We start from the raw sequence: 26947 nt of genomic DNA, 5'->3' as shown, positions 1-26947 counted from the left end.
AAGTAAAGACAGAAACCAGTGTGTTCCTGATATATAATAGTAACCTGCTTTTTCTAATTGTTGACTTCTCGGATCATCACTTCAGGGTGATATTTAGAGAACAGGAAAGAAGAAAATAAATTGATATATCTGCCCTTGCAGTTAGAAAATGATAATGTAGAACGGTTTAGAAAAACTAACACGCTGAACTTTCCTCTTGTTTGCCTGTTTATTGTATTGTTCACTCGTCTCTCTTATCAAACACTAGAGGTTACCTCATTCCCAATTTCCCCAGAGATTGCCTGAATGTAAGACTTAACGATGTATTTCCAAAGCCCTGGGTATTTAGAAATGGAGAAACCTTTTTCACGCAATCCTTAATAAGAAGTTCGTAAGTTATCAATCATTATTTTAGGGTTTTCGTGTGTGGCATGATTTAATGGCATTACAAGTGCATAAATTTTGAATCCAGGTTTTAGAAGGCAAAGGGAACCTCCAGTTTTTGGCATTCATACCCAACAAATCTGTCTCTCCAGTAGAGTCTGGCTAAATAAACAGCAATCTGTTGGAAACGTAGTGAGTGACTGGGTTTGGAAGGGCAGTGTTAGGTGACTGCTGGGGTGGGAGAGCTCAGTTGGTCTGTGGCCCATGAGTTTCCTTAGAGCATTAACATTTACAGGAGTCCTGCAGAACGTAAACCTTGCCAAGACTTTAGACTTCATTACTTCCCTGTCCTCGACAAGTACAATTTAATTGAACATTAAGCAATTTGATCTCTTTCACCTAATAAATCGAGCAAATTCAATAAACATAAATCCTGCTAATGATAGAGCTGACCCTGGTGGGGCTGAGCTCATCAGCATTCATGGTTATTGCTCTCCCTGGAATTTGAGTCACAAATGCTTATTGCTGAACTAAGTACTTACCTGGTGCTTAAGGTCTAGGGAATGGATTTCATAATTTTCTTTGCAGGGTTTCTGAAGGGCAGCTGTGGAATCGAACATGGTTTTGCAGATAGACTAAGTCAGGTTTGAATCTCTCACCTAAACTAGGACAAGTTACACTATAAGTCAGAAACAAAAGGAGCTAATTACAATTATTTCAGAGGATGCTCGGAGATTTCAAGGAAAAAAAAAATGTACACAAAAGCGTGCAGCACCTGACATGAGGGAACTTCATAGTACATGTTCACTAACTTCCTTTTTTTCCCACTCTTCTTCGGCAGAGATCTACAGTAGCCAGTGTTTACATGGTACTGTGTTTCCCTAAAGCTTTCTTATCCATTATATATGCCCATGACTCTGAGTTACTCCCCTCCTCCTCTTCACCTTATTGGCCTCCACAGATGCCACCTCCAAGGTGAAGCCTTCCCCAGCTCTTCCTGGTGACCTTCTCTGTGGTCCCGATAAACTACTGTACATCTCACAGTGTATGTACCTTTGTCATAGCGTCATTATAACCTTCCTCTCTCCCCAATCCCACCCTCCCCATAATATTCTCTGTGTCTGGTTGAATGAATGAGTCAGTCCCTGAATAAAACATTGACTTGCCTTTAATATCACAAAGACAGGTACCCTAATCCTGTTGAGGATGAAACTCAAAAAAATACGTCCAGTCCAAGCAACTAGAAAGTAGAGAAACAACACTAGGACCCGAGGCCTTTGACTCTGAGTCCATTTTCTTTTTAGTATACCCTGTTCCCTCTCACAGCGCAGCAAGTTTTAATATCTAGGAAGCAGGCTACTGTCTGTTCATCGGACACTGTAGGTAAACATTTTTTTCTGAAAAGAGCGTAAGTAGAGAGGCACTCAAACAGGTGGCCGACCCACAGGGTGTGGACTGCCAGTGGCATGCTGTCTTTCAGGTTCCTTTATCATCAGTGCTAGATGGTGTTTTCTGTAAATGGTTCCCATTTTTCTAATCTCCTAGCTTTTCCCACTTTCAGTCAAAGACAAATGCCCATTGTCCTGCTGGCTCCACAAGCACCAGGATAAATCCTAATTCCATTCTCCCTGTCCTCTTCCTTCATTTCCTGGCTGTGTGTCTGTGTTTTCCAAACACCATAATCAATCAATAAGACGTGTGGAAGTCTGTAAGAAAAACACCTGGTCTCGACATTGGAGCAAAACATGACCCATTTTTCTTAATGCATAAGAATCAGTCCTTGTTTCTCCTGTATTTGAAAATAGTGCACTTCAAACGTTGGAGCCCTGAGTTTTTAGCCTTGATGTGTGGAGAATGAAATGCAGTCTCGTCTTCATTTCTAAAAGCAGCTGAATTTAATCTGCCTCAGTCAGAACTAAAACTTCACCTCCCATTGTCCTCACATGCCAGAGTGGCATGGTGACATGTGACTGTCCAGACCAGCCCTGCAGATGTGTCTGTCATCAGGAAGGGAGATTTCCTGCCAGGATATAATGCTGTGCTTCCCATTGCTGCTGACAGCAGAGGCCCCAGACCCAGTGGCTCCAGGGGGTAATTTTTAAACTTTTTTTTTTTTTTCAATTTAAAATTAAAATCAAAGCAGCACCATCTGTCATAAGAATATGCCATGCCAGGGAAAGGACTGTGATCAATGGCCTGGATCTTGTTGAGACTACTTAGTGACGGTGTCCCACACCGTCTTTTCATAGCTTTGATCAAGAGCTTAGCATTTGTCGTTGGGGAGGTGAAGAATGCATAAGGGGGGGAGGCTTTGAGGTGTGAATATTTCCATTTCCTGTTCATTTCACATTCATATTTGGCCAGATCCTGGATGAACACATTGAAAATTGTGGCTCATACATGGTATTTGCCTCCCAGAGCACAAGCTCTGGTGAGCAAAACTATTCCTTTGTATCGGTCCCTAGACCGCTAGGCGATTAATAGTTGTTGATGTGCCTAAGGGTGTTGTGGAGAAGGAAAAAGACCCTAGGGAGAGTATGTGTCCATCCCCGCATGTTGAGCTAGGTGAAACAGAGAACCAGTAGAGGCTCGTGCGCTCTCGTGGGAAGTGGGTTCCGTACTCTCTGCTGACCATGATTCACTGTGTCCCCCAGCTGGAGTGTAACCATGCCACGGGACTAGCTGATCACCAAGGCTAGAATGGGCTCTGGTTGTAGCTTGGGGTGCACAGAAGCCCAGCACGTTCTAGAAATAGACACGTGCCCAGGTCCTGAGGAGGATGCCTTGCCAAAGACTCAGAAAATTCTGTGATATTCCAGTTGCTCCCCTGGAAGATGATGAGAAACCTGTCTACTTGAGATATCTCTGAAGGATTCAGGCATACAGTAAGAATTGTTAGACATCACTGTGCCTTCTACTCTGAGTTCTGTTGGTCTGGTGTCAACAATATGCTATTGCTCTCATTGCCTGACCAAATAATTGTATCTGTCAAGGCAGTAAATGATTTTGTCTCCAGTTGTTTGAGACAAAGTCCATGAAGACCTCTTTCTCTGTTTACTGAGCAAGAGTTTCTCTCCATGTATTAAAAAAATTTTTTTTTATGTTTATTCTTGTGAGAGAGAGACAGAGCATGAATGGGGGAGGGGCAGAGAGAGAGGGAGACACGGAACTTGAAGTGGGCTCCAGACTCTGAGGTGTCAGCGCAGAGCCTGACGCAGGGCTTGAACTCACCAACTGTGAGATCATGACCTGAGCCAAAGTCACCTTAACCGGCTGAGCCACCCAGGTGCCCCTCTCCATGTATTTAAAAATTCCAAATAATCTTGAAACAATATTTAAAACATCTAGAGAGTGACCTTCATTGGTCTTAATGTACTGCACACTTCTTTGCCTGCTGACAACTACCTGTACGTTTTGCTAATACTGAAATTGCTTCTTTAGCTGTCTTTGAAAATCCTCATTTATTTCCAGTGTTCAATAGAGACTTAGAGATTTTTACCTATGAGAGAAATCGGAACTTCCGTTTTCTTGATGATTCAGAATTTATGAACAGTTGCGTAACAGTATCTCATTTTCATACATCAGTAATACAGAGATAGGCGAACAAGAATTATTACCCCCATGTGACAGGTGTGGAAACTGAGGTCTGCCCCAAATTGCTAAGCTGGGAAGTAAGTGGTCCAGTCAGGACTTGAGCCCCAGCTTCTTGCCTCCAGAGCCCATTTTCCTTCCATTACCCCACACTCGCTTCGCCCTTGACCCTGGCCAAGAATGAGAGCAGATGTGCACAGCAGGAGGGGCAGCATGGATGGATTAGGGTAGACCCATCCATGCTCCCAGAAAGATAACTCAAAATGCATGTCCTGGTGATGATGGGAATGTAGCGCATCTTCAAATACAAAAGAGCGTACATTTCGTGCAGAAATCAGTCACTTTTGAAAACTGACCAAAACTGTTTTGAAATTGGGAATGCTTAATGTGTTAGAGAAAGGAAGGCAGCAAAGGACAGTAAGTTCTAGAATCTTAAAAATGCATGGCTAAGGAAGAAAGGAAGGGAAAGAAGATATGGCGGTCCCTGAAGTTTCACCCCCGTTCGTCTGCTCCCCTTTACCAGCCTGGATCCAGTCAGAAGGCTTCCTTAGGAACCCCTTGGTAGTCCCCAAACACAGCTTACAGCTTCTTTCTTGATGCCTTTGGGTAACCTCTTTAAAATGAATACAAAATAACTTTTCTAGCAAAGGAAATCCTACTTGTCTTCTGAATTTCAGGTCAAGCGCCACCTTTTCCAGGAAGCTCTTCCTCCTCCTCACTCTCACATTTGGGCCCTTTCTTTTGCTCTGCTAGATGGTGGGAGCTTGAAGGGTAGGGACCAGCTCGTTTCATGGTGGAAGAGGAAGACCCAGACCTAAGGGCCAGACAGCCCCCAACAGCCCTGTGTCAGTCAACAGCTCCGGACCTTGAGTCTCGGCGAGGTTTCCTCTACATGCAGATGTGTATAGGACCATGCTTAGCCTTCTCTGGATTTAGTTTTACAAAATAAGAACATGAACTTACTTTTAATATCTCCTCTTGATCACAGCCGTTGCTTGGATATAAAATACCGAACAGTCTCCCTTTCAGATGTGCAACAAATATATATATTAAAAAAGCCATGAGAGAAAATGACCTCAGCTCTTGAAACTTGTAAATATTTCAGCAATCTTGCTCTCACAGGGAGATCCCTAATTCTTTTTCAAACTTGAAGGAGAACTGACAACCGTTTGTGTTCTCTTTGCTTCCAGTTGTGTGTGGTTTTTTTGGAGGGAAGGGTGCAAGTCAAGGATCTTTTTTTTCAGGTTCACCTGTTTCCTTAATGAAATTAATATTTCTTATGAAATGATTTCAGGCAAAAGTGTTGGGGTGTCTGGGGTCTGTATGTTGTTTCTGGAAAGCTTCCCCACAAGGAGAATTTGAGGAAGGAGCAACCATCACCCTCCCCCCCATTCAGTGTTCAGGGTCTTTTCTGGCCTTGTGCTTGCTTTGTGCAGTTCTAGGAGAGAATTGTGTGAGTGTGTGCACGCATACACACATGTACCTCTGGCTCCTTTAAGTGGGGGTAGGGGGTGAAAGAAAGCCTTGAGAGGTCACACCAAAGCCCTAATGCATTTCTTTATTTTCATATGTCACAGGAGGAAACAAAAGAGAGTAAAGCCCTCCCCCACCCCCCCAGTCTGTGGTCCAGGCAGATGTGGTTGTTGCCTTGTGTGACTGTCCTAAGTGTGTCCATCCAGTCCTGGGGCCACCGGACTGGCATCTCACAGTTTTGGAAGAGCTACTGAAGTCTGGGGAGCCCCAGGATTTCTTCCATATGCCAGATAAATCCTTGGACAGTATATTTCCATACAACATGTATTGAGAACATGAAGCCATCCCTTCTAAAGCTTTCTTCTCTAGACCTGCCAAATAACTCTGCCCCTCAATTCAGGCAAGGGCCTGGGACGGTGAAACGCCTTGAAAACTCAGTAACCCTGGAACAAATGAAAAACCAGTGTCCCATGTGGTGGCTGGGTCCTTGTTACTGCAATACTACATTCATACAGACCAGGCCTTGATTTTAGAGTTCTAAAAGTTGCTCTTAAAATAAAATGGTACCTACTGGCATCCTCACTTGGTTACGTCTTTTTTGGATCACCAGAGATACAACTTTTCTGTCTCTTTGGAGTGAAAACATACCTGTCTGTGAGAATGACCAGTCCTTTAAAATGGTAACACCTGTTGGTTTCAGGTAAAACCATTCTTCCAAAAGGCCTGTAGCTTTCTGAGCGCTGGCTCACTTTTCAGTTCCTTCCCCTCCTGGGACACGTTCTATCAACTGTTCAGCTACTGTTTTTGGTCTTCAGTGTAGAATCTTAATTATGCTGTTTAGCTTTTCATTGTGCGTGGGTGGATACAGCTCCCATAAAGAATATGGAGACGAGGTCTAAGATCAGTGGTGCACATGTGTGCGAGACAGGAGCATATGGTGGACAGTGCCCTGGCCGGTTTCTGTTGCTCTGAGCTGTGAGTGGGTGTGTCTAGGGGCCAGCAAACAGTGATGACGTCTCACATTGCTTTTCATTTCCTTCTTAGATGACTATGCCCAGCTGTGTAACATCCCCGTCACGGGACGCCGGCGGCCATATGGACGGGATGCCTTGGTTGACTTCAGCGAACAGTATGCTCCAGAAGCTGATCCCTATTTTATTCAGGACCGTAAGCAAAATTTTTCAGTTATGTTGAAACTAAAGTGACTGACTAAAGGTTAGTCAATGGTTCTCAAAAGGTAGCCCCTGGGAATTTGTCAGAAATGTAAGCTTTCAGGCCCCACTCTAAGACCTGCTGAATTGGAAAGTCAGTTTTATCCATCCTCTGCATACTCCTTATACGTGTTCAAGTTCAGAAATATTGGATCAAATTATTGGCATGCTGGAGGGTCTGCTGTTACTTTTACTTTCTTTAAAGTAAAAAAAAATCATCTTCTAAGATCCATAACAAAATCATTTCTTTACTCATTACATGATGGTCTAATTTAAGGGTCGGGGTTGTCTTAGAAGCCTGATTATAATTGACATCGTTTTTCATATAAGGAAATGACATGTTAACTGTAACAAGTTGATCTTTACAGGTATTTTAAAGTGGGAGGTCAAAAAAATTGCTCTTCTGGTCAGAAATTGTTAGAATCCACTCATGATGGGATTTATTAAGAAATGATGTATGGTGGCTTCTCCTGGTCTTGTGGGCAGAGATTTTCTGTGGGAGATGGAGTGTGCCTGTGTGATCCCTGTTCCCATTTAGGAAAAAAATGTCTGTGGGGCGCCTGGGTGTCACGTTCGGTTAAGCGTCCGACTCTTGATTTCAGCTCAGGTCATGATCTCAGGGGCCCTGTGGGTTCAAGCCCTGTGCGGGGCTTCACGATGTCAGTGCAGAGCCTGCTTGGGATTCTCTCTCTCTCTCTTTCTGCCCCTCCCCTGCTTGCGTCTGTGCTGTCTGTCTGTCTGTCTCTCTCTCTCTCAAAATAAATAAAAAAACTTTAAAAAAGAAAGAAAGGAAGAAATGTCTGAAGGTGTTTAACTGGGAGTGTCCTGGACGAGGAAGTCGTGCAAACTAAAGGTTTCTATGGGGGAAACCACAGCTTTTCAAATACACAGCACAGTATCGGTAGAGGATAGGTGGTCTCCCCTTCAGGACTGGTAATGGGGAAATGCGGCTTCCAGCTGCCTTGTCCAAATCTCACAGAGGGGCCCTCCTTGCAGTGTGTGAAGCTACACCAGATTTTCAAGACAGAGAATCCCTGCAGGCCAGGGGGTTGGAGTTAAGACTTTGGAGACACTGCTGAATGACAGACTACAGTGATGCCTTTTCTTTCTTGGGGCCCTGTTACCTGTGAACGAAGCACACTAGCCGTGACCTGGTTCCTGAGGGCAACCCAAGCTTTGTGGCTACATTTGGCACTGCTTCGGTTCTGAGTCAAAGAGTGTTTCCTTCCTTCCTTTCTCCTTCCTTCCTCTTGTTTTTGATGGATGCATACATTGATCGTTCAGCACAATGATGTGAAAACAGCATTGTATCAGTCCAGCTGAGTTAATTAACATGTCCCTGTATACCCCCCAGCCCCAGGTGTAGAACATTCCCAGCATTCAGAAGGCCCCTGAAGCCCTTTCCCAGCCAGGCCCCCTGCCCCAAGAGTATCATAACTTCTAATACCTTGGATTATTTCTTTTAATCAACAACATACAACCATGCACTATTTCATAAAATGTGTCGAAATACACTGGCAGGTATAAGACTGGGCACTTACAATTTTGACACTTACCTGTGACTGTGTTATAGGTCAATAAACATTTACCTTTAAAAAGAAGAAAAGGAGAAGAAATATTAAGGTTGAAAGAAAGCCCAGCTTGCCTGCCCCATAAATCCAAAATAACAGGTTAAGTCTATACGCAACAGTGACCCAATCCCATAGCTTCTATGTGCAGCCTCTAGCACATTAGATAGAGTCCAGATTCCAGGAATTTTCATGTTGAAATGTTCTGGCTCGTGTACCTTCTTTTTTTAATGCTGACGTTGCTTCAGGACTCTTTTAATTCACTACAAATAGTAAGAAATAAACATGTTGGTGTCACATCGATTTCCTATTTAGTAACAGAAGAAGCTGAGATGCAATTTTAAGACCTCCAGCACTGACTCTATCAATGGCCTTTAAACTTACTGCAGTTTATGAGAAATAGCTCCTCCTTCCCAGACCAGGAGCAAGGACTTTGCGGCCCTTCTAAAGAAATGACTGTATTGGGTAGATAGCAACATAGAAAGAAAGCTGAGATTTCTTAATCTCCTGCCTTCTGGTTATTTAAGAAAATCGGACTGGTAGCCGGAGGCAGTTTTTTAGTTAAGGCAGAGTTTTATAAAAGTAGAATCTCCTAGAGCAGAAATCAGCTCTTTCTTGTAAAGGACTAGAGAATAAAATTTTTAGGCTTTGAGGCAGCTACTCAGCCTTGCTAGGGTATCACGAAAACAGCCACAGACAGCATGTCAGCGAATGGGGTATCTGTGTTCGAGTAAAACTTTATTTACAAAAGTAGGAGACCACCACATTTCGAGAAGGGGCTGTCCTTCGCTGACTCGTGTAGAAGTATTTTTCGGAGTCTGCTTGATGTATGTGTGTAGAGTTTTCAATATTTAATTCCATGTTTTAATTTCTGTAATAATTTTTAACAGAAAGTCAAAACGATTTTGCCATGGTACCTGGAATTTGAAAATATTATCATAGATTAAGACTTTATTTTCTTAAGTATTTCTCAAACTGGCTTTGGGGCCCTGATGACACATTCTTAATGGTCTGTAATTTTTTTTCCCCTTCAAAATTTTTAAAAGTGCCTATCATGGATGTATTAATTTTTAGTCACTGAGTTAAACCTTACAGCCCTGTCTAAACAATGTTATTTTGCTGCCCCCTGCAGTTCTGCTTTAGAATTACTTCAGAGGCCCAGAGTTATGGTCATATTTTGATTTTTTTTTTTTCCTTTTAAAGCTGATAACGTGATGAGGTTCTGAAGGGGGAGCCCACATCAACAGTGTTTTTGTATCACTGTGGATTTATATTTACAACTCTTCTTTATAGAAAGGGAGCTAAATACTCTTGATGCCTGTTTCATGTGTTTATATTACTAAACGCTAGTTCTGAATCAGTTTAAAGATACCTAAACTATAAAAAAAGCCAAACAAGAACTTCTTTGTTTCCTTAAAAAAATAATTTTGACTTTCTAACCACAAGTATGATGTACTTTTCTCATTTATCAGGATGTTTCAAGTTGCTTTTACTGTCTTTATCCTTTGATCTCCTGAGAGCCCTTTTGTAAGGCTCATTCCAAAGCTAGAGCAAACAAACACAGGTTACACAGCAAGGCCAGCCCAGCTTTTCACTGCTTTTTGGGGAACTCCAAGTGAAAAACCACCGCCTCAAATTCTTATGGATGTTCTGAGCAAATGTCTGCTGAACTGTGATAGTCACTTCCATTGTTTCCATCCTGAACGTTGTTCTGACATTTGCCCCACTGAGAACTCAGGAAATTTGGAATTTTAGATAAACACTTCTGTTTATTAAGAGCAAACCCAAAAACCATACTTAGTCACTTTTTATGCTTTTAATTTAGAACATCAGAATTCAAGATGTAGGGCTACTAATGGACAAACGATATATAAAGCTTCTACTATCTTATGCATAATGCTGTGTACAGATACATTCAGTGTTAAATTTTACTGCTAACTTTAAGACATCTGAAATAGGTGTCTAAAATATGTGTATATAATGAACCACAATCTTAATAATAGTATAGTTTTTTTATAAGAATTTTTAAAGTTTATTTAATTTTTTTCATGGGGTGGGCAAAGAGAGAAAGAGAGAGAGGGAGGGAGGGAATCCCAAGCAGGCTCCACGCTGTCTGCGCAGAGCCCAACAGGGGGCTCGCTCTCATGAACTGTGAGACCACGACCTGAGCCATACCAAGAGTCGGATGCTTAACCAACTGAGCCATCCAGGCGCCCCAGTAATCCTATAGTTTTAAAAGACAGGGAAAGAGGTTGCAAATTTCTAACCTGGCTCCTGTCTTTTCCTTTCTAGGTTTTTTAAATAGCTTTGAGGAGTTGCAGGCTGAAGAATGTGGCATCCTCAATGGATGTGAGAATGGCCGCTGTGTGAGGGTGCAGGAAGGTTATACCTGTGACTGTTTTGATGGGTATCACTTGGATATGGCCAAGATGACCTGTGTTGGTAAGGATGATGTGTGCCCTCTCGGAAGTTATTCTTCCCCCCAGGTGCCCTGTGGCCAGATCTCCTATAATCGAGTACATGTAAGATAGATTTGCAGTTTCAGTTTAGGAAGAGGAGAAAAATTCTGGAGATGGCAGTGATGGTTTCACAACAGTATGAATGTACTTCGAGAGGACAGAACATTCTAGGTAATATGTTTGACTCCTCTAACTTTAGCTTTTGACTCTGCAGCAAATAGTGTTTTCGCCCGGTACCTGACACAAGCATAAGGGAGTGTAGATGTTTTGGGGAAAAAAAATACAACTTTTATGGTAATCATTTTGGAGAATGTTCCTCCCACAACTACCTCTTCCTCTGTGTCTCTCGCATTGCCTTTGCTTCTATTTTTGAACGACTGGTAAGCATACATTAATTCTTCCTCATGTGCCCAATGCCATCTTCCAGGGCCTGGCCCTTGACTTACAGGGTTTTCCTATTTCTGTGGCTCTTCCATTCCCTCCAGTAGCAACCCCCTTCCACACTTGAGTTTTGTTTGTCTCTGTCTGCGGTGGGTCTGGAAAATAGGTAACCTGGGTTATTACAGGTGTTTGGAGTGCATTTCTTTCCTGTGGAAAGAAATCTGAGAAGGTAACTTGAGCCTTTACAGGGGCTGCCCCGAAGGCTCTCTGCTCACTTGTTTGCTTCTTTAGTGTATTCCTCTAGACAGATCTGTTATTCTGTACCTGTGGAAAGGAATTTAGAAGTAGAAAAATTCCTCCAGCTTTCTTGAGTTTTGACTATAAGATGTCAAGCTGACAAAATGTTCCTGTTGTGTTAAATACAGGGAAGGAAATTCTAGAGCCTTCCGGATCATCTACCTTTTTCAGATCTAGAAAGTCTTACTTATCTTGCATGTGTTTGCAACCGACGATAATGAGAAAGACTGCACAGTTTACTGGGGTGGGGGTCCGGGGGTGAGGAGAGCGGAGAACAGCCTGGCTATGTTCGGGCCAGACGCCTTGCTGCCTCAGGTAAGCCATAGGCCACGTTTCCTCTTGGGGTGGTACTGGAACTTCTTCACCTGCATGGTTTGGCTTGTTGCAGATGTAAACGAATGTGATGAGTTGAACAACCGGATGTCTCTCTGCAAGAATGCCAAGTGCATCAACACCGAGGGCTCCTACAAGTGTGTGTGTCTGCCTGGCTACGTGCCTTCGGACAAGCCCAACTACTGCACGCCATTGAGTACCGCCTTGAATTTAGAAAAAGACAGCGACCTGGAGTAAAAGAGGATCTACATAACCTAAGCCCGTATACTCTGCACTGTGTAAAGGAAAAGAGAGAAATGTATTATACTTGAGACATTGCACCTACCCCAGGGTGTCAGAAACACGGAACCATCACAGAATTGCGTCTCCTCGCAAAGAAGAGGAGAGGATCCAGTGTGAGCCTGACTGGTGTGACAGACCAAATGGACATTTCTCTGAAAAACCAGTATATATAGTCTGTTCATATGTAAAATTCAGTGGAAAAGAGGCGGAACAGTGCTGTTATTTTAAACAGAAGGTTGTATTATGATGTTTTTGTTTTTGTTTTTGTTTTTTTACTATTGCTTGATTAAATTTGGCATTTAAATAGTGGTGGAAATATTTTATATAATTTTCATTTTTTGGTTGTGCAGTTCCTTGGCTGCTGTTTTTCTTCAGATTTTTTTTTTTCAAGCTCAAGGGCACAAGTCTTTGATAAAATATTGTTAAACTGTATTGTAAGTATTGTTACACAGGGTTATGTTATTCCTGTTCTGGAGCATTTTTAAAAATCCAAACTGTCTGTCCTGTGGAGCAGGCAGCAATTTTGTCTCAAAACTTTTCTACACATTTGGAGGAAAATACTTTATATTTACAGTGTATCGTCTGATTTTAATGTCCATTCTTAGCCAAGCTGCTAGTAGGCATCAATTGGATCCTTTCCCTCATTAAAATGGAAGAATTAATGAGCTCATGTTAGTATTGTAATGTGTAAAGTAAGCCCAGCAAAATTTTTTGAAAACTTGATGATCCCAATATATTTACCATTGTATGTTAAAGCAAAATAAATCACCATTTTTTTAGAAAAAAAAATTCTACCTGGGAGTAACTGTCAATGAGTACCTGTCATATTCCCCCCACCTCATTTATTTTTATGAACGGTTCTCTAGTAGCATAGAGTCTTTCACAGGTTAATTATTATATTTGTTAGATGTTGGTAGGGACTGAATGGCGTCCACCTGCGTAATTCATATGTTGGTGTCCTAACCCCCAGTACCCCAGAATGTGAGTGTCCTTGAAGATGGGGGTCTTTAAAGTGGTAATTAAGGTTAAATGAGGTCTTTGGGGTAACCCTAGCCCAATATGACTGGTGTCCTTATAGGAAGAGATAGGACAGGCACACACAGGGGAAAGACCATATGAAGACACGGGGAAAAGACCACCATCTCCAAGCCAAGGAGAAAGGCCTCAGAAGAAATCAACCCTGCAGTACCTTGATCTCAAACTTCTAGCCTCCAGAATGATAAGAAAATTAATTTGCTGTTTAAGTCACCCAGTCTGTGGTACTCTGTTCCGGCAGCCCTGGCAAGCAGGACACAGATCCAGATCACAGCTAGATAGCACAGGAACCCTGAAAACAGCTTGCGAGGTTCTAGTCCCTGCTTATACACGTCTGTATGGTTTTGCGATTGTTAAAGTGAGTTTCAGAACCTACTTTTTCTTAAGGAAAGCATCTGAGTTTAAAGAAAAATAACGAACCATGTGTAGGGGTACCCAGCCGAAAATCTCATTTAACATTTTCCTGAAATACAGGCTTTTGGTGTCTAATACCTGCAGTGGGAAGAATGATGGCACATCGAAGATATCCATGTCCTAGTCCCTAGAACCTGTGAACGTTACTGTATGCGGCAAATGGAAATTAAGGTTACAGATGGAATTAAGGTTGCCAATCAGTGGCCTTAATAGAGAGATAACCCGGGAAGACTCAATGTAATCACGAGAGTGGAAAAGGGAGACAGAAAAGCAGAGTCTGGGGAGAGATGAGAGATGTAGGTGAGAAAGACTTCCCCGCCATGCCCTCTTGGAAGGCAGAAGAAGAGGTGAGGGGGCGTGAGCCGAGGAATGTGGCTTGCCCCTGGAGGCTGGAAAAGGGAAGGTGCCATTCTCCCCTAGAGCCTACAGAAAAGAGCGCAACTCTCTCGACACCTTGATTTCAGGCCAGTAACATGGATCCACTTCTAACCTACAGAACTGTAAGATAACAAATGTGTGTTGTTGCACACCATGAGATGAGTGGTCATTTGTTGTAGCGGTGATGACGAGCTCGAGCAACACCCAAGCATCATAAAATGGACCTCTCAACATTTTCAACTGATGTTTAGGTATAGGAAAAACTTGCATTTGTATCCCCAAGATGCAACGCAGCATTTTAAATAAAAGGGCTTGTTGGCACAGGTCTTGAATTATATTCCAAATATTAGCATAGTTGGAGTCGTCACGGATGTTTGAAAAGCACAAAGACTATCGATGAAATGGATGTGCTCTGGGATGTTGCTGGCCAGCTGGCGTGCTTGCTTTGAATGCATTTCCACAGTGCTTTCTTTCCAGGTCTGTCTAGCCCTTATTTTTACTAGTTTTGTACACATCGCCCCAAAACATTTTGTTTTTGTAACGTACAATTCTTTTAGCTCCTTTTAGTAGTTACTGCGATTTTACTTTCCGTGCCTATTGTCCTCTAAACCCACAGGTATAGGATGCTGTGGCAGTGGTTCAAATTCATTGGCCATGAAGAGGCAGGCACATAGTACAGTGCGTTTGGATTGTTATACTGGTTATATAATCTGGTATGCTAATACATGTATTTTCCAGCTGCCTGAGCCAGCGTCCACCCACAGAATGAGTCTGTGTACCTGAAACCAACAATAACATTCTATTCTTTTGTCATAAATGTCAAACTCTACTCCAAAAAAACTAGACCTGGCTATCTGATGTAAGCCTATGTCATTGGAAGTTACGTCCTTGCAATCTGCCATGTTCGTCAAAATAAGCACTAAATACAAACCTAGCAAACCAAGCCCTTAAGCATATCGAACGTGTTTTACACAACTCCATCCATATTTTTATTTAAAATTTTTTTATGTGATTAAAAGAATACCGTAATTTAACTTTAGTATTTTCACACACAAAGGACTTTCTTATTCTAAATTGTACTTGAATTTTCCTGGAAAATCTTAATATCTTCGTATTGGCAGAAATGATGAATCTGAGATGCTTAAAAATAAGGCTCATGAACATTTCATTTGGGTCAACAGTGCAAGAAAACAATATGTGTATGTTACGTGTTCCTCCTTGTGGAAACAAACCATCACCATGGCTTTAGGAATTGTTTTAATACCAGCATTAAAATACTATGATTCTAACACTCTCCTCAGCTTTCAAGTAGGAATAACTCATGTATGTACTAGATCATCTATGATTTGTTGCTCAAATCTTTGGTAAGAAGAAGAAAACAATGGCTGTCGTTGATCAGTATCCCAGTGATGGGGAATCAATTCTGAGAAAACTAAAGGGAGGTATCACAGTCTGATACGACAAAAGACTCCTCAGGGAAAAGACTTCCTTAACTTAGGATAAAACATTTGTAACCATTACAGGAGTATGAGATTCCTCCCACCAACTTTCCTCTCTCTTTGAGAGCATAGGATGGCCATCACTGGAGGAAGAGCAGTTATCTCCCAAGTCATTTATGAAGAGCATTTTTGTTTTTATCATGATTCTGAGTATAACTAGGACAGGCTTTGCTGTCTTGTTGTGACCAGACACAGAAAATCCAATAGGATACTGGTCATCTGTCTTGATATCCCCCACCCCCAACATATCCACATGCATAAGAATTCACTGAAACCTGCGTACACTCTCTTGTTACTCTCTGAACAGTATTCCTTATGTGTAAGATAGGGACAGTGACACCTGCCCTTATACCCCACAGGAGTGTAGAAGGGATCCAAATACGATCACATTTAAAAAGTTTTATAAGCCAGGATTCATTGTGTGCAGAGGAAGAATGATTCTTCTTTGCTCCGTGCTACTGACCACACTTTAAAACCTTGACACTTCTGCACGCTCCTTTGGCTACAGTGAAGAATTAGTCTGGACTCCTTCTTGATTCCCTTCCCGGCTGCTTTCCTCCAAGCCTGAGGCTTCCCTTGGATACACTTTGATTTAGACTCTGCATTTCCCCACAATCTGGACACTCTTGCCTGTTCATTGAAATAATTTCCTGGAAGATGTTGCTGTGATGGAGCATCAGATGGAGCAAAAGATTTTGGAGGGACTAAGAAATGTATATGTAAATTCAGGAGTCATCTAAACCTTCTGGGGCAAAAAGGGCAGGAGATTTTGGAGGCAAGATCAGACTAGGAAGAATTAGAAAGTGGGTGGGAGAGAAGATTGCTGGTCTGAGAACAAAATGGCCTCATCTCCATCAGGTGTTTAAGTGTCATTCAAGACCAATGGTTTTAAGTCTTCAGAGTTCAAGGTTTTCTTGGATCCTCTCATTTTTGGAGAAAAATGGCCACACTGACCCACATAATCTGGAGTACACCTCAGGTTTTATTTTCCAACCTTGTACAGGATCCCGAGACACAGGGACCTAGAAAGGAGGCCCTAACATCAGAGTAGTTTGGCCTTGGTGACTCAGTGGGAAGAGGCCAGAAGCTCTGTCCACCATCATCCAGCCACACTCAGCTGATGGGTAGGCTGTGCCTTGACAGAGTGGCAACCTCAGTCTGGGAGCACGCAACCTGCTTTCCTAGCAAAGGCCATGACATTGAGCTTGAGGACTAAGAAGCTATAGGATAAATAAAGAGTTGACTATAAAAGCAGCCAAATACTTCTTTCCAACTGCCATTCATGATTTTCAACCTCTAGTTCAATGACCTAGCTGGAAGCAAGGGCTGGGGGCTGGGACAGGAGCCCATGGACTCCTTGTAGCTATGGACACTGAATCAAAAATATTGTGGTTTCTACAAATTGGAGAGTCATTAAATGTTCTCCAAAGTCTCCCCAGCCTGGTATGGATGGGGCAAAAACTCACTTCCTGCAGGATATTACTGCTTCCCTCATCATCAGTCTCTGCCTTCTCTTCATTAGTGCTCTAGATCAGCACGGTGCAATGGAACTTTTCGTGAAGTTGGAAATGTTCTATATCTCAGCTGTCCAATGTGACAGCCAATAACCACATGCAGATATTGAGTATTTGATACGTAGCTAGTGTAACTAAGCACCCAAGTTTTTATTTTACCTTTCATTAAATTTAAATAGCAATGTGTGGCTAGTGACTACCATATTGGTCACCACAGCCTGGGTTCTCACCTTTCTTTGGCCCTTCACCTGGGACGCATTCTCTCCCAATCCCTTCCCCCAACCTGTGGTCTATAGTGCACTACTAGGCAGAGAGCTTTTTGTGATAAAGAAAACAATGTCTTTATTCCTACAAGTGCTCTCCAGAGCAGATGTGCAGTCAGTGTTTAAGAAGATCAACAAGGGAATTCACATAACTTGTCTTCCACACACATTTCATTTTTGCCAAATATATAATCAGTCAATTTTGCCACAGTAGCAGAGAATGGCATGAGGAAGATCACGGAGACCTAAACTCTGGAGAAAGAGCAGAGATACATGCCAAGACAGAGAAAACTCCTGTCTAGCTCCTCTGGCCTTCCTTGCCATAACTCCAGGTTTCTCCAAGTGTGATCACCAAGCAGGAACATTGGCATTACCTGGTAACTTGTTAGAAATGAAAATCTCGGGTCTATCTCAGACCTATTGGAACAGAAACTCCGTGGTTGCCACACCTCAATCTGTGTTTTAATAAGCCCTCCAGAAAATCCTGATACATAATAAAGTTTGAGATTGCACCTAAATAACCATTTGTTCATTGGGCAAGAGGTGCTCACTGGGCTCCAGGAATCATGATACTTTTTTCAGGAATGTCCAACCCCTTTAATGCCCTCCTAGGCAGAGGTAATTCTGTAAGATCCTAGTTTAATTCTCTTTTTTCCTATTTCCTTCCCCTATTGTACCAGCCTTTCCTCGGTTGGCTAGCCCAAGCTTTACTCCTCCAGGTGGGCCCAAAATAAATGTTGACTTTCTGAGCACCTTAACCAGTAGATATTTTTATTTACTGAAGGTCTATTGGAGTACAACACTATTTTTTGTATGTTGTACATTTAAACAACAGCCCTTAATCTAAGTACTGAGAGGTCTTGCTGGAGCTGGCTGTTACCAGTTCATGACAGCTAACTGTACATAACGACTCCCAACCACATTGGTGGCTGGGAATTGGTCGTGTTGAGAGTATTTACACAACAGAAATTGGCAAATAGCTGATTATTAAAACATTTGCCAATGCACCACTGAATCATCCTTTCTTACAAAGAAAGGAAACAGGATCAGTGAAGTTGAGTTGGCCACGCTGGCATATGTATGAATTTTAATCTAGATCTTATAAACTCCAAAGCCAGTGTTTTTTTGTTACAGGGCTTTCCTGGTGACACTTGGGTTTCAATTAACTGGGGGCACGCAGCATCCGAATAGGAGAAATAGGCCATGTCTAGAAGGCACCAGGCTCAGAGTACCCTTGCATACAGCAGAGAAAGCTATAGTCTCAAAAGGTAGGACTAGGAGGGGGTCCCTGTGAGGGAAGATGTGTTAATCACATAACAAAGGACACACCTTCAAGGACAGACTTTACAATTTTTCAAATCATTCCCCTTTAAGGCAGTCTTTCATGTTTAGGGTTTTTTTCGGCTCCTTTCTTAGAAAAATCAGCCACACTGCCCCACAAGTTTAAATACCAAGTTTAATACTACCCAAAGCTATCTACACATTCAATGCAATCCCAATCAAAATTGCACCAGCATTCTTCTCGAAACTAGAACAAGCAATCCTAAAATTCATATGGAACCACAAAAGGCCCCGAATAGCCAAAGTAATTTTGAAGAAGAAGACCAAAGCAGGAGACATCACAATCCCAGACTTTAGCCTCTACTACAAAGCTGTAATCATGAAGACAGCATGGTATTGACACAAAAACAGACACATAGACCAATGGAATAGAATAGAAACCCCAGAACTAGACCCACAAACGTATGGCCAACTAATCTTTGACAAAGCAGGAAAGAACATCCAATGGAAAAAAGACAGTCTCTTTAACAAATGGTGCTGGGAGAACTGGACAGCAACATGCAGAAGGTTGAAACTAGACCACTTTCTCACACCATTCACAAAAATAAATTCAAAATGGATAAAGGAGCTGAATGTGAGACAGGAAACCATCAAAACCCTAGAGGAGAAAGCAGGAAAAGACCTCTCTGACCTCAGCCATAGCAATCTCTTACTCGATACATCCCCAAAGGCAAGGGAATTAAAAGCAAAAGTGAATTACTGGGACCTTATGAAGATAAAAAGCTTCTGCACAGCAAAGGAAACAACCAACAAAACTAAAAGGCAACCAACGGAATGGGAAAAGATATTTGCAAATGACGTATCGGACAAAGGGCTAGTATCCAAAATCTATAAAGAGCTCACCAAACTCCACACCTGAAAAACAAATAACCCAGTGAAGACGTGGGCAGAAAACATGAATAGACACTTCTCTAAAGAAGACATCCGGATGGCCAACAGGCACATGAAAAGATGTTCAACGTCGCTCCTTATCAGGGAAATACAAATCAAAACCACATTCAGATATCACCTCACGCCAGTCAGAGTGGCCAAAATGAACAAATCAGGAGACTATAGATGCTGGAGAGGATGTGGAGAAATGGGAACCCTCTTGCACTGTTGGTGGGAATGCAAATTGGTGCAGCCGCTCTGGAAAGCAGTGTGGAGGTTCCTCAGAAAATTAAAAATAGACCTACCCTATGACCCAGCAATAGCACTGCTAGGAATTTCCCCAAGGGATACAGGAGTACTGATGCATAGGGGCACTTGTACCCCAATGTTTATAGCAGCACTCTCAACAATAGCCAAATTGTGGAAAGAGCCCAAATGTCCATCAACTGATGAATGGATAAAGAAATTGTGGTTTACATACACAGTGGAGTACTACGTGGCAATGAGAAAGAATGAAATATGGCCTTTTGTAGCAACGTGGATGGAACTGGAGAGTGTGATGCTAAGTGAAATAAGCCATACAGAGAAAGACAGATACCATATGGTTTCACTCTTACGTGGATCTTGAGAAACTTAACAGAAACCCATGGGGGAGGGGAAGGAAAAAAAAAAAAAAGAGGTTAGAGTGGGAGAGAGCCAAAGCATAAGAGACTGTTAAAAACTGAGAACAAACTGAGGGTTGATGGGGGGTGGGAGGGAGGGGAGGGTGGGTGATGGGTATTGAGGAGGGCACCTTTTGGGATGAGCACTGGGTGTTGTATGGAAACCAATTTGACAATAAATTTCATATATTGAAAAAATAAATAAATAAATAAATACCAAGTGTAACTGGGGATTTATTCTCCCACCCTCACCAGAATCTTGAGACACAGACAGGGATTTTGATAGGGATTGAATTGAACATGTAGATCAATTTAGAGAGCAATGTCATTTTAACAGTATTATGTACATGAACTTGAGATGTCTTTCCATTTATTAAGGCCTTCGATTTCTTTCAATGGGGTAGTATAGTTTTCAAAATAGAAAAGTTACATTATTTTGTTAAACTTATTCTTAAGTAATTTCTTCTTTTTGATGCTACTATAAATGGAAGGTTTTTTTTTTTAATTTTTTAATGTTTATTTATTTTTGGAAAACAGAGAGTACAAGCAGGGGAGGGGCAGAGAGAGAGGGAGACACAGAATCTGAAGCAGGCTCCAGGCTCTGAGCTGTCAGCACAGAGCCCAACGTGGGGCTCAAACCCACGAAGTGTGGGGTCATGACCTGGGCCAAAGTTGGACACCCAACCGATGGAGCCACCCAGGTGCCCCCGTGTTTTCTTAATTTCAATTTCAGTTTACTTATTACTACTATAATAATTGTAATGTGTTTTGTATATTGATCTTATATCCTGCAATCTTGCTGAGCTCTATGAATTCTAATAGTTTTCATTGAATTTCTTAGGATTTTCTATATGCAAGATTATGCCATCCACAAATAGTTTTAGTTCTTCCTTTCCAATCTAGATACCTTTTGTTTCATTTTCCTCCTTAATTGCCCTAGTTAGGACCTCCTTTACAATGTTAGCTAGAAGTGCCAAGAACAGACATCTTTGTGCTGTTCCTGATTCTTAGGGGGGAAAGTATTCCCTCTTTCGACATTGTCTGACTGATTGATTGCTTGATTGATTGATTTTTCAACATTAAGTCTGATTTAACTGAAGGTTTCCATAGATGTCTTTTAACAGGTTGTGGAAGTTCCCTTCTATTCCTTGTTTTTTAAGGTTTTTATTACAAAGCCATGTTGAACTTTGTGAAATGCTTCTTTTGTGTCCATTGAGATGATCATGTGTTTTTTGTCTTCCACTAATCTGAAGTATTACATTAATTGATTCTCAGATGTGAAACCAATCTTGAATTCCTAAGATAAATCCCATTTGGTTATTGTACATAATCCTTTTCTGTATGTTGCTGGATCCAATTTGCCAGTACTTTGTTGAGGATTTTTGTGTCTATGTTCATGAGAAATGCTGATCTGTAGTTTTCTTTTAATGTCTTTGTCTGCTTTTGGTATCAAGTAGTAATGGCTTCAGAGAGTAAGTTGGGAAGTATTTCCTTGTCTCTTATTTTTAAAAGAGTTTGTGAAGAATTGGCTTCAATTCTTCCTTAAGTGGTTGATAGAATTCATTAAATTGCTCCTGGGCTCTTTTCTGGGGGAAACTAATTCAGTCTCTTTACTTGTCATAGGTCCATCCAGCTCTTAAAAAGAGAAGACCTTTTCTTTTGTTGGTATGTACTCACCCTGGAGGCACAATGCCAACAGCCAAACCTAACTCATCAGTAGTGTCCTTAGGAGCCAGGGCAATATAGAACTGAGACCTGGGAAGGGCCAGGCAGGGCCTCAAAGCAACTGCTGGGTCCCTCAGTTGTCCTCTTCTCAACCGTAGGTGACAGTGGATCTGGCGTCCTTTGGGCCCTGTGCCCAGAGTGACTCAGCTCTGGAGCTTTCTACCCTTCATTTCTGCCCTGATGGGCACCCAGGGATACAGCCTCAGCTCGCTTCTCCTTGTGGCGGTCTCTCCTTGGGAATATCATTGGAATCACCCTAGTTACCTGGCCTGCATTGTCCTTCTGGCCATCCAAAAACACTGGATGGTTTTCTCCAGGCCAACCCACAGAGCAGTGCTTTCCCCTTGGAGGCTCTCTTGTTTTCCCCAGTGTCATGGAATCCCCTCTGAAAGCTGAATCCCTCACAAGCTTTTCTTTAGCCTTCATCCCCTTGCTCTCCTAGCACGTTTATGGGAAATGCCAGGTTCATGCATGTGTTTGTAAGAGGCCCTCGATTTCTGCCCTCGTTTTATAAGTGAGAACTCTTCCCACAAGAAGCAGATCACCTACCCTGGCCGGAGCCCCACAGTCCTGGGACTGGGATTTGCATGGCCCTACCCCCAGCAGGGTTCATTAATCACTCCTTTCTGGGCCACCTCCTTCTGGTCTTCTTTTTCAAACACCAAAGCTACTATTCATTGATTATTACTTCTTCTGTGGCAAGCCTGTCATCTAATGTTCATGGGAACTGTACTTCATCTCCATGTTTATAGAATTTGGGAGATTAAGGACCTTGCTTAGGGTTTCATAAGGAATAATACCCAGGGATTGACTGAGTTCCCAGCCCATACTTCTACCCACTATGCCTGAATTTCTCATTGCTTAGGAAGAAAATACACACTTTTCTGTTTACAATAGAAAATAAAAATGAGTGGAGAGGAGATTCTCCTGTAGAGTCTCTCAGGGCAAACCCTTTATCAGACTCCTGGTTACTTAGCATAGTGAGTCCCAGGTCACAGAGTCTGAAACAGAAGGTCGGTCTCAGGTACATGAACCTCATCCCTTTCATTCATTCACTCATTCATTCATTCACTCACTCACTCAGTGAAGATTGACTGAATATTAATATGTGCTGGGAAGCATAGTAGGTGCTAGGACCCAGCAGTGATCTATAAACAACATTTCTGTCCTCATGAACCTTCCATTGTAGTGAAGGGACAATATCAACTCTAATGTTATTTTAATAAAAACTCTGAAGATAGATGGAGGATTGTGGAGGAAGGCTATGGTATGTGACGTCAGGGAAAGCATCTCTGGGGATAATATTGGAGCAAAGGCCGCAGTGAAGTGAGGGTATGAAAGGCCTGCAGATTTCTGGGGAAGGAGTTCCTCTGTAGTAGAGGAGGTACCAAGACCTTGGGGTGGGAGCGTCTGGGGAACTTTAGGACCAGTGAGGCCAGTGTGGCTACAGTGGAAGGAACACCAGGGAGAGCAGTAGGTGATGCCTTCAGAAGTCAAAGGGAAGCCATATCCTGTGAGGATTGTTGGCCAGAGTGAGAAAGTTTTTCTACCTCCTAAGATCGTTGTAAAGTTTTCTTTCAATCTTTAGGCATCTCAGCTTTTCCGTCCATTCCCAGACTCAACTGTTCTTGGACAATGAATAAGCAAACTATTTGTAAGCAGACTTCTCTCTTCCTCTCCATAGGGATTATCCTCCCTGGTTCCTTCCCTTGTGGCCTTAATTACTATTCTGAGCTCTAAAAATCCCCAGAGCCTCCCCGGGCGCCTACAAAATAGGATGTCACGTTGCTCCTCGGCCCCAGGTGGGATGTCCTGCTCTTGGAAGAGAAATAGTCCTCTCCTCTCACCACCTGGAAGACCAAAGACCAAAAACAAGAAGGATAATGAGACCCTCACAAGGAAATAGGAGGTGGGCATTGAGAAATGCTCACTTGAGCTCCTTTTCTATAAAATGGAGAATTTCCTAACAGGTGGAATCCTGGGGATGCTGTGTGCTCATCAAGGTGCACCCTGCTCCCACATGTGAGCAGGGAGCAGAAGGGAAAACAGTTCAAAAGGGGAAATGGTTTGCACAGAACTTTCCCGTGTAGGACAACTGGATAGGCACTAAGTAGCCGCTGTTAAGATTTTAATGGCCAAAGGGAGTTGCCGTTAGCTCATTTATTCAGTGAACATTTGCTAAATGCTTATTTTGTACCAGGCACTGTGCTTGACCCTGGGAATATGGAGAAGAACAACTTGTAGTGTTTGATGCCACAGCTAGCTCAGAAGAGAGATGCAAGCCCAGCTAACCGTGCTCCGATGAGGTGAGTAATCCCGTGGAAACTGGAACTCAGTGTTATGGGAACAAGGAGCAACCAGTTACCTCTGCCTGGCGGGGGTGTATGGGGAGTGGGAGAAGAGCTGGGATAGAAGCCTTAGGGAGAAGAAGAAATAAATGGAATTTTATTGGTCTTAAATGTCACTAGGGGAAAAGAAAAAGAAAGCTATAACTCAGCCACGTCACTGTCCCTTCCTGTTTGTCACAGAACATGCATCTGGTCTTATGGAAAGAGCACTAGATACGGTGTCTTAGAACACCTGCCTGTGTCCACAGCCGGCCTTAAGGCCCCAAACGAGTCTGTCTCTTTCTCTTCTAACTTTGTTTTTACATCAGTAAAGTGAACTCTGAGGTCCCTACCACATCAAAAATTGTTTATTTAATTCTTCGATTTCCATTTTGTCACAATGGCTTCTCTTTCTCAGCCAGATCCTGTTAACTGTGATTACATAAATGATTCACCCTTAGAATGGCTTATCAAAGCTATTTGGGGGCATATCCAATCTCTGGAAGAATCTCTGAAAAGCTGGGTGTTCCTACGTTTCCCTAAATTCATGAGAACATGTGGTAACTGCTCTAACTGTAGACGGGCTTCCTGCAAGTTAGAGCTTCAACATTTGAATAGACTTCATGTCTATTCATGTGAAAAGGATCGATTAGATTCTAGAAACACTGGCATTATGACAAGACATTTAAAATTACATTTGCCTATGTGAAGCAGGAGGAGCCGCTTTGAATTCAATTTTAAATGCCTTAAATTTCTAAATGATTTTAGAAGATTTAAAGTTTTAACATTTGCACAAATTTTTCACTGTTGATAGCTTAGGAATATGAGAGATACAATTAAAAATCTGGATCAGGAGCTGCAAGACGTCATTTAAAAGATAAAACAGGGGCACCTGGGTAGCTCAGTTGGTTAAGCCGTTAAGCGTCGGACTTTGGCTCAGGTCATGATCTCCTGGTTGGTGAGTTCTAGCCCCGCCTGGGGCTGTGTGCTGTCAGCTCAGAGCCTGGAGCCTGCTTCAGATTCTGCCTCTCCCTCTCTCTTTGCCCCTCTCCTGCTCACGCTCTCTCTCTCTCTCTCTCTCAAAAATAAACATTAAAATATTTCTTTAATTAAAAAACATTTTTAAAGAAAAGTTAAAACATAAAAATGCAGCTACAAGGTCAAGTTTTCAGTGAAGCTTTAAAAATACTTGATTAGGAAGTAGCAGGAAAATTCTTCAATATTTAATATTGTGCTTGCTATTCCCTATTTTATTTTTCTTAAAATGATTAGATAACATAAAGAAATTTTGATTAATTTTTTCATCAAGCTCTACCTAGAAGCCTCACATCTCCTCCCTTTTACCCCAGGATGCCAAATGAATCATATGAAATAAGCATTTTGCAACATTTGAAAAGCACTGGGAAGCATTATTTCAGGGTGTATCCCTCTGGGTGGAACTGATTTTTTTTAAAATTTATTTTAATGTTTATTTATTTTTGAGAGAGACAGAGCCCCATCGAGGGAGGGGCAGAGAGAGAGGGAGACACAGAATTAGAAGCAGCTCCAGGCTCTGAGCTGTCAGCATGGAGCCCGACACGGGGCTCAAACCCACAGACTGTGAGATCATGACCTGAGCTGAAGTTGGATGCTCAACTGACTAAGCCACCCAGGTACCCCTGAAACTGATTGTTTTATTTAATACTCATCCTTTCCCCCACTGATCTGCACAGGTAGCTCTGTCATAGATCAAGTCTCTTCCTACACAGGGGTCTATCTCTGAGCTCCCTGCTCAATTCCATCACTTCTGATCTCTCTCTGCATCAGTATCACACTCTTCATTATTATTAGCCTTTTCTTAATCCTTCATGTCTGATATCAAGTACATTCTTCCACATTTCTTTTTTGGGAATATATTCACCTTTTGGGGGGGGATATATTCACCTTTTTTTAAGAAAACAGTAGCCTTTATTTTTTGAGCAGCTTCACATTTATTGAAAAATTGAGGGAAAGGTTGGAAAGTTCCCATAATACAACACGACTTCCACCCCTACCCCGGAGTTTCCCCTTTAACACCTAGCATTAGTGTAATACATTTGTTACAGTTGATGAGCCACTGTTGACACATTAAGTCACTTAGTTTCATTAGAGTATCCCCTTTGTGTTATGCTTCCTAGGAGTTTCGACCAATGTATGATGACTTGTATCCTCTATTACAGTATCATGCAGAATAGTTTCACTGCCCTAAAACCCCACTCTCCACGTATCCATCCCTCTCTCTTTTCCCCTTAAAACCCTTGGAAACCACTGATCTTTCTACTATCTCTGTAGTGTTGCCTTTTCCAGAGTGTCTAGTTGGAATCATACAGCGTGTAGACTTTTAAGATTGGCTTCTTTCACTTACTAACACGCATTTAAGTTTTGTGGCTTGGCAACTTATTTCTTTTTAGTGCTGAATAATATTCCATTTTATGGGTACACCACAGTTTGTTTATCCATTCACTTACTGAAGGATATCTTGATTGCTTCCAGGTTTTGCCAGCTATGAATAAAATTTCTGTAAACATTCTTATAAAGGTTTTTGGATAGATAGTAAGTTTTCAACTCATGTGGGTGAACATTTATCTGATTTCTCTTAAGAAGTGCAATTACTAGATTATATAGTAACAATGTTTAATTTTGTAGGAAACTGCCAAACTGTCTTCCAAAGTGGCTATACTATTTTGTATTCCCACCAGCAGTGAACGAGAGTTCCTGCTGTTCCACATTCTTGCCACAATAAGGTATTGTCAGTGTTTGGGATTTTCCACATCCCAACAGGTGTGCAGTGGTATTTTGTTGTTTTATTTTGCAATTCTCTGATACATATGTTATTGACCATTTTTTTCATGCTTATTTGTGATCGATATATCTTCCTATGTATTCTTCTTTAGAATTTTTATCCATTTTATGGGGCGCCTGGGTGGCGCAGTCGGTTAAGCG

General features: G+C 42.0%; 2 protein-coding genes across 12 annotated transcripts in view; both read left to right on the top strand.

The window, feature by feature from the left end:
- The window catches only part of LTBP1 (latent transforming growth factor beta binding protein 1), a 406554-nt gene extending 391826 nt beyond the window's left edge, over window positions 1-14728 (top strand). For all 11 annotated transcript variants that reach the window (XM_030311335.1, XM_030311333.1, XM_030311336.1 and 8 more), the window contains 3 exons: window positions 6472-6594; window positions 10499-10648; window positions 11732-14728. In XM_030311335.1, coding sequence (XP_030167195.1) covers window positions 6472-6594; window positions 10499-10648; window positions 11732-11913 — 455 coding nt within the window. In that variant the 3' untranslated portion in view covers window positions 11914-14728. The remainder of the gene's footprint in view (window positions 1-6471; window positions 6595-10498; window positions 10649-11731) is intronic.
- A 9197-nt stretch (window positions 14729-23925) lies between these two features.
- The window catches only part of RASGRP3 (RAS guanyl releasing protein 3), a 136105-nt gene continuing 133083 nt past the window's right edge, over window positions 23926-26947 (top strand). Inside the window, exon 1 of the mRNA XM_030311325.2 lies at window positions 23926-23965. The gene's annotated coding sequence lies outside the window, so the exon portion shown is untranslated. The remainder of the gene's footprint in view (window positions 23966-26947) is intronic.

This window comes from Lynx canadensis, chromosome A3 (genome assembly GCF_007474595.2).
Source record: "Lynx canadensis isolate LIC74 chromosome A3, mLynCan4.pri.v2, whole genome shotgun sequence".
Taxonomy (NCBI): Eukaryota; Metazoa; Chordata; class Mammalia; order Carnivora; family Felidae; genus Lynx; species Lynx canadensis.
This window is presented reverse-complemented; position numbering and strand designations above follow the sequence as displayed.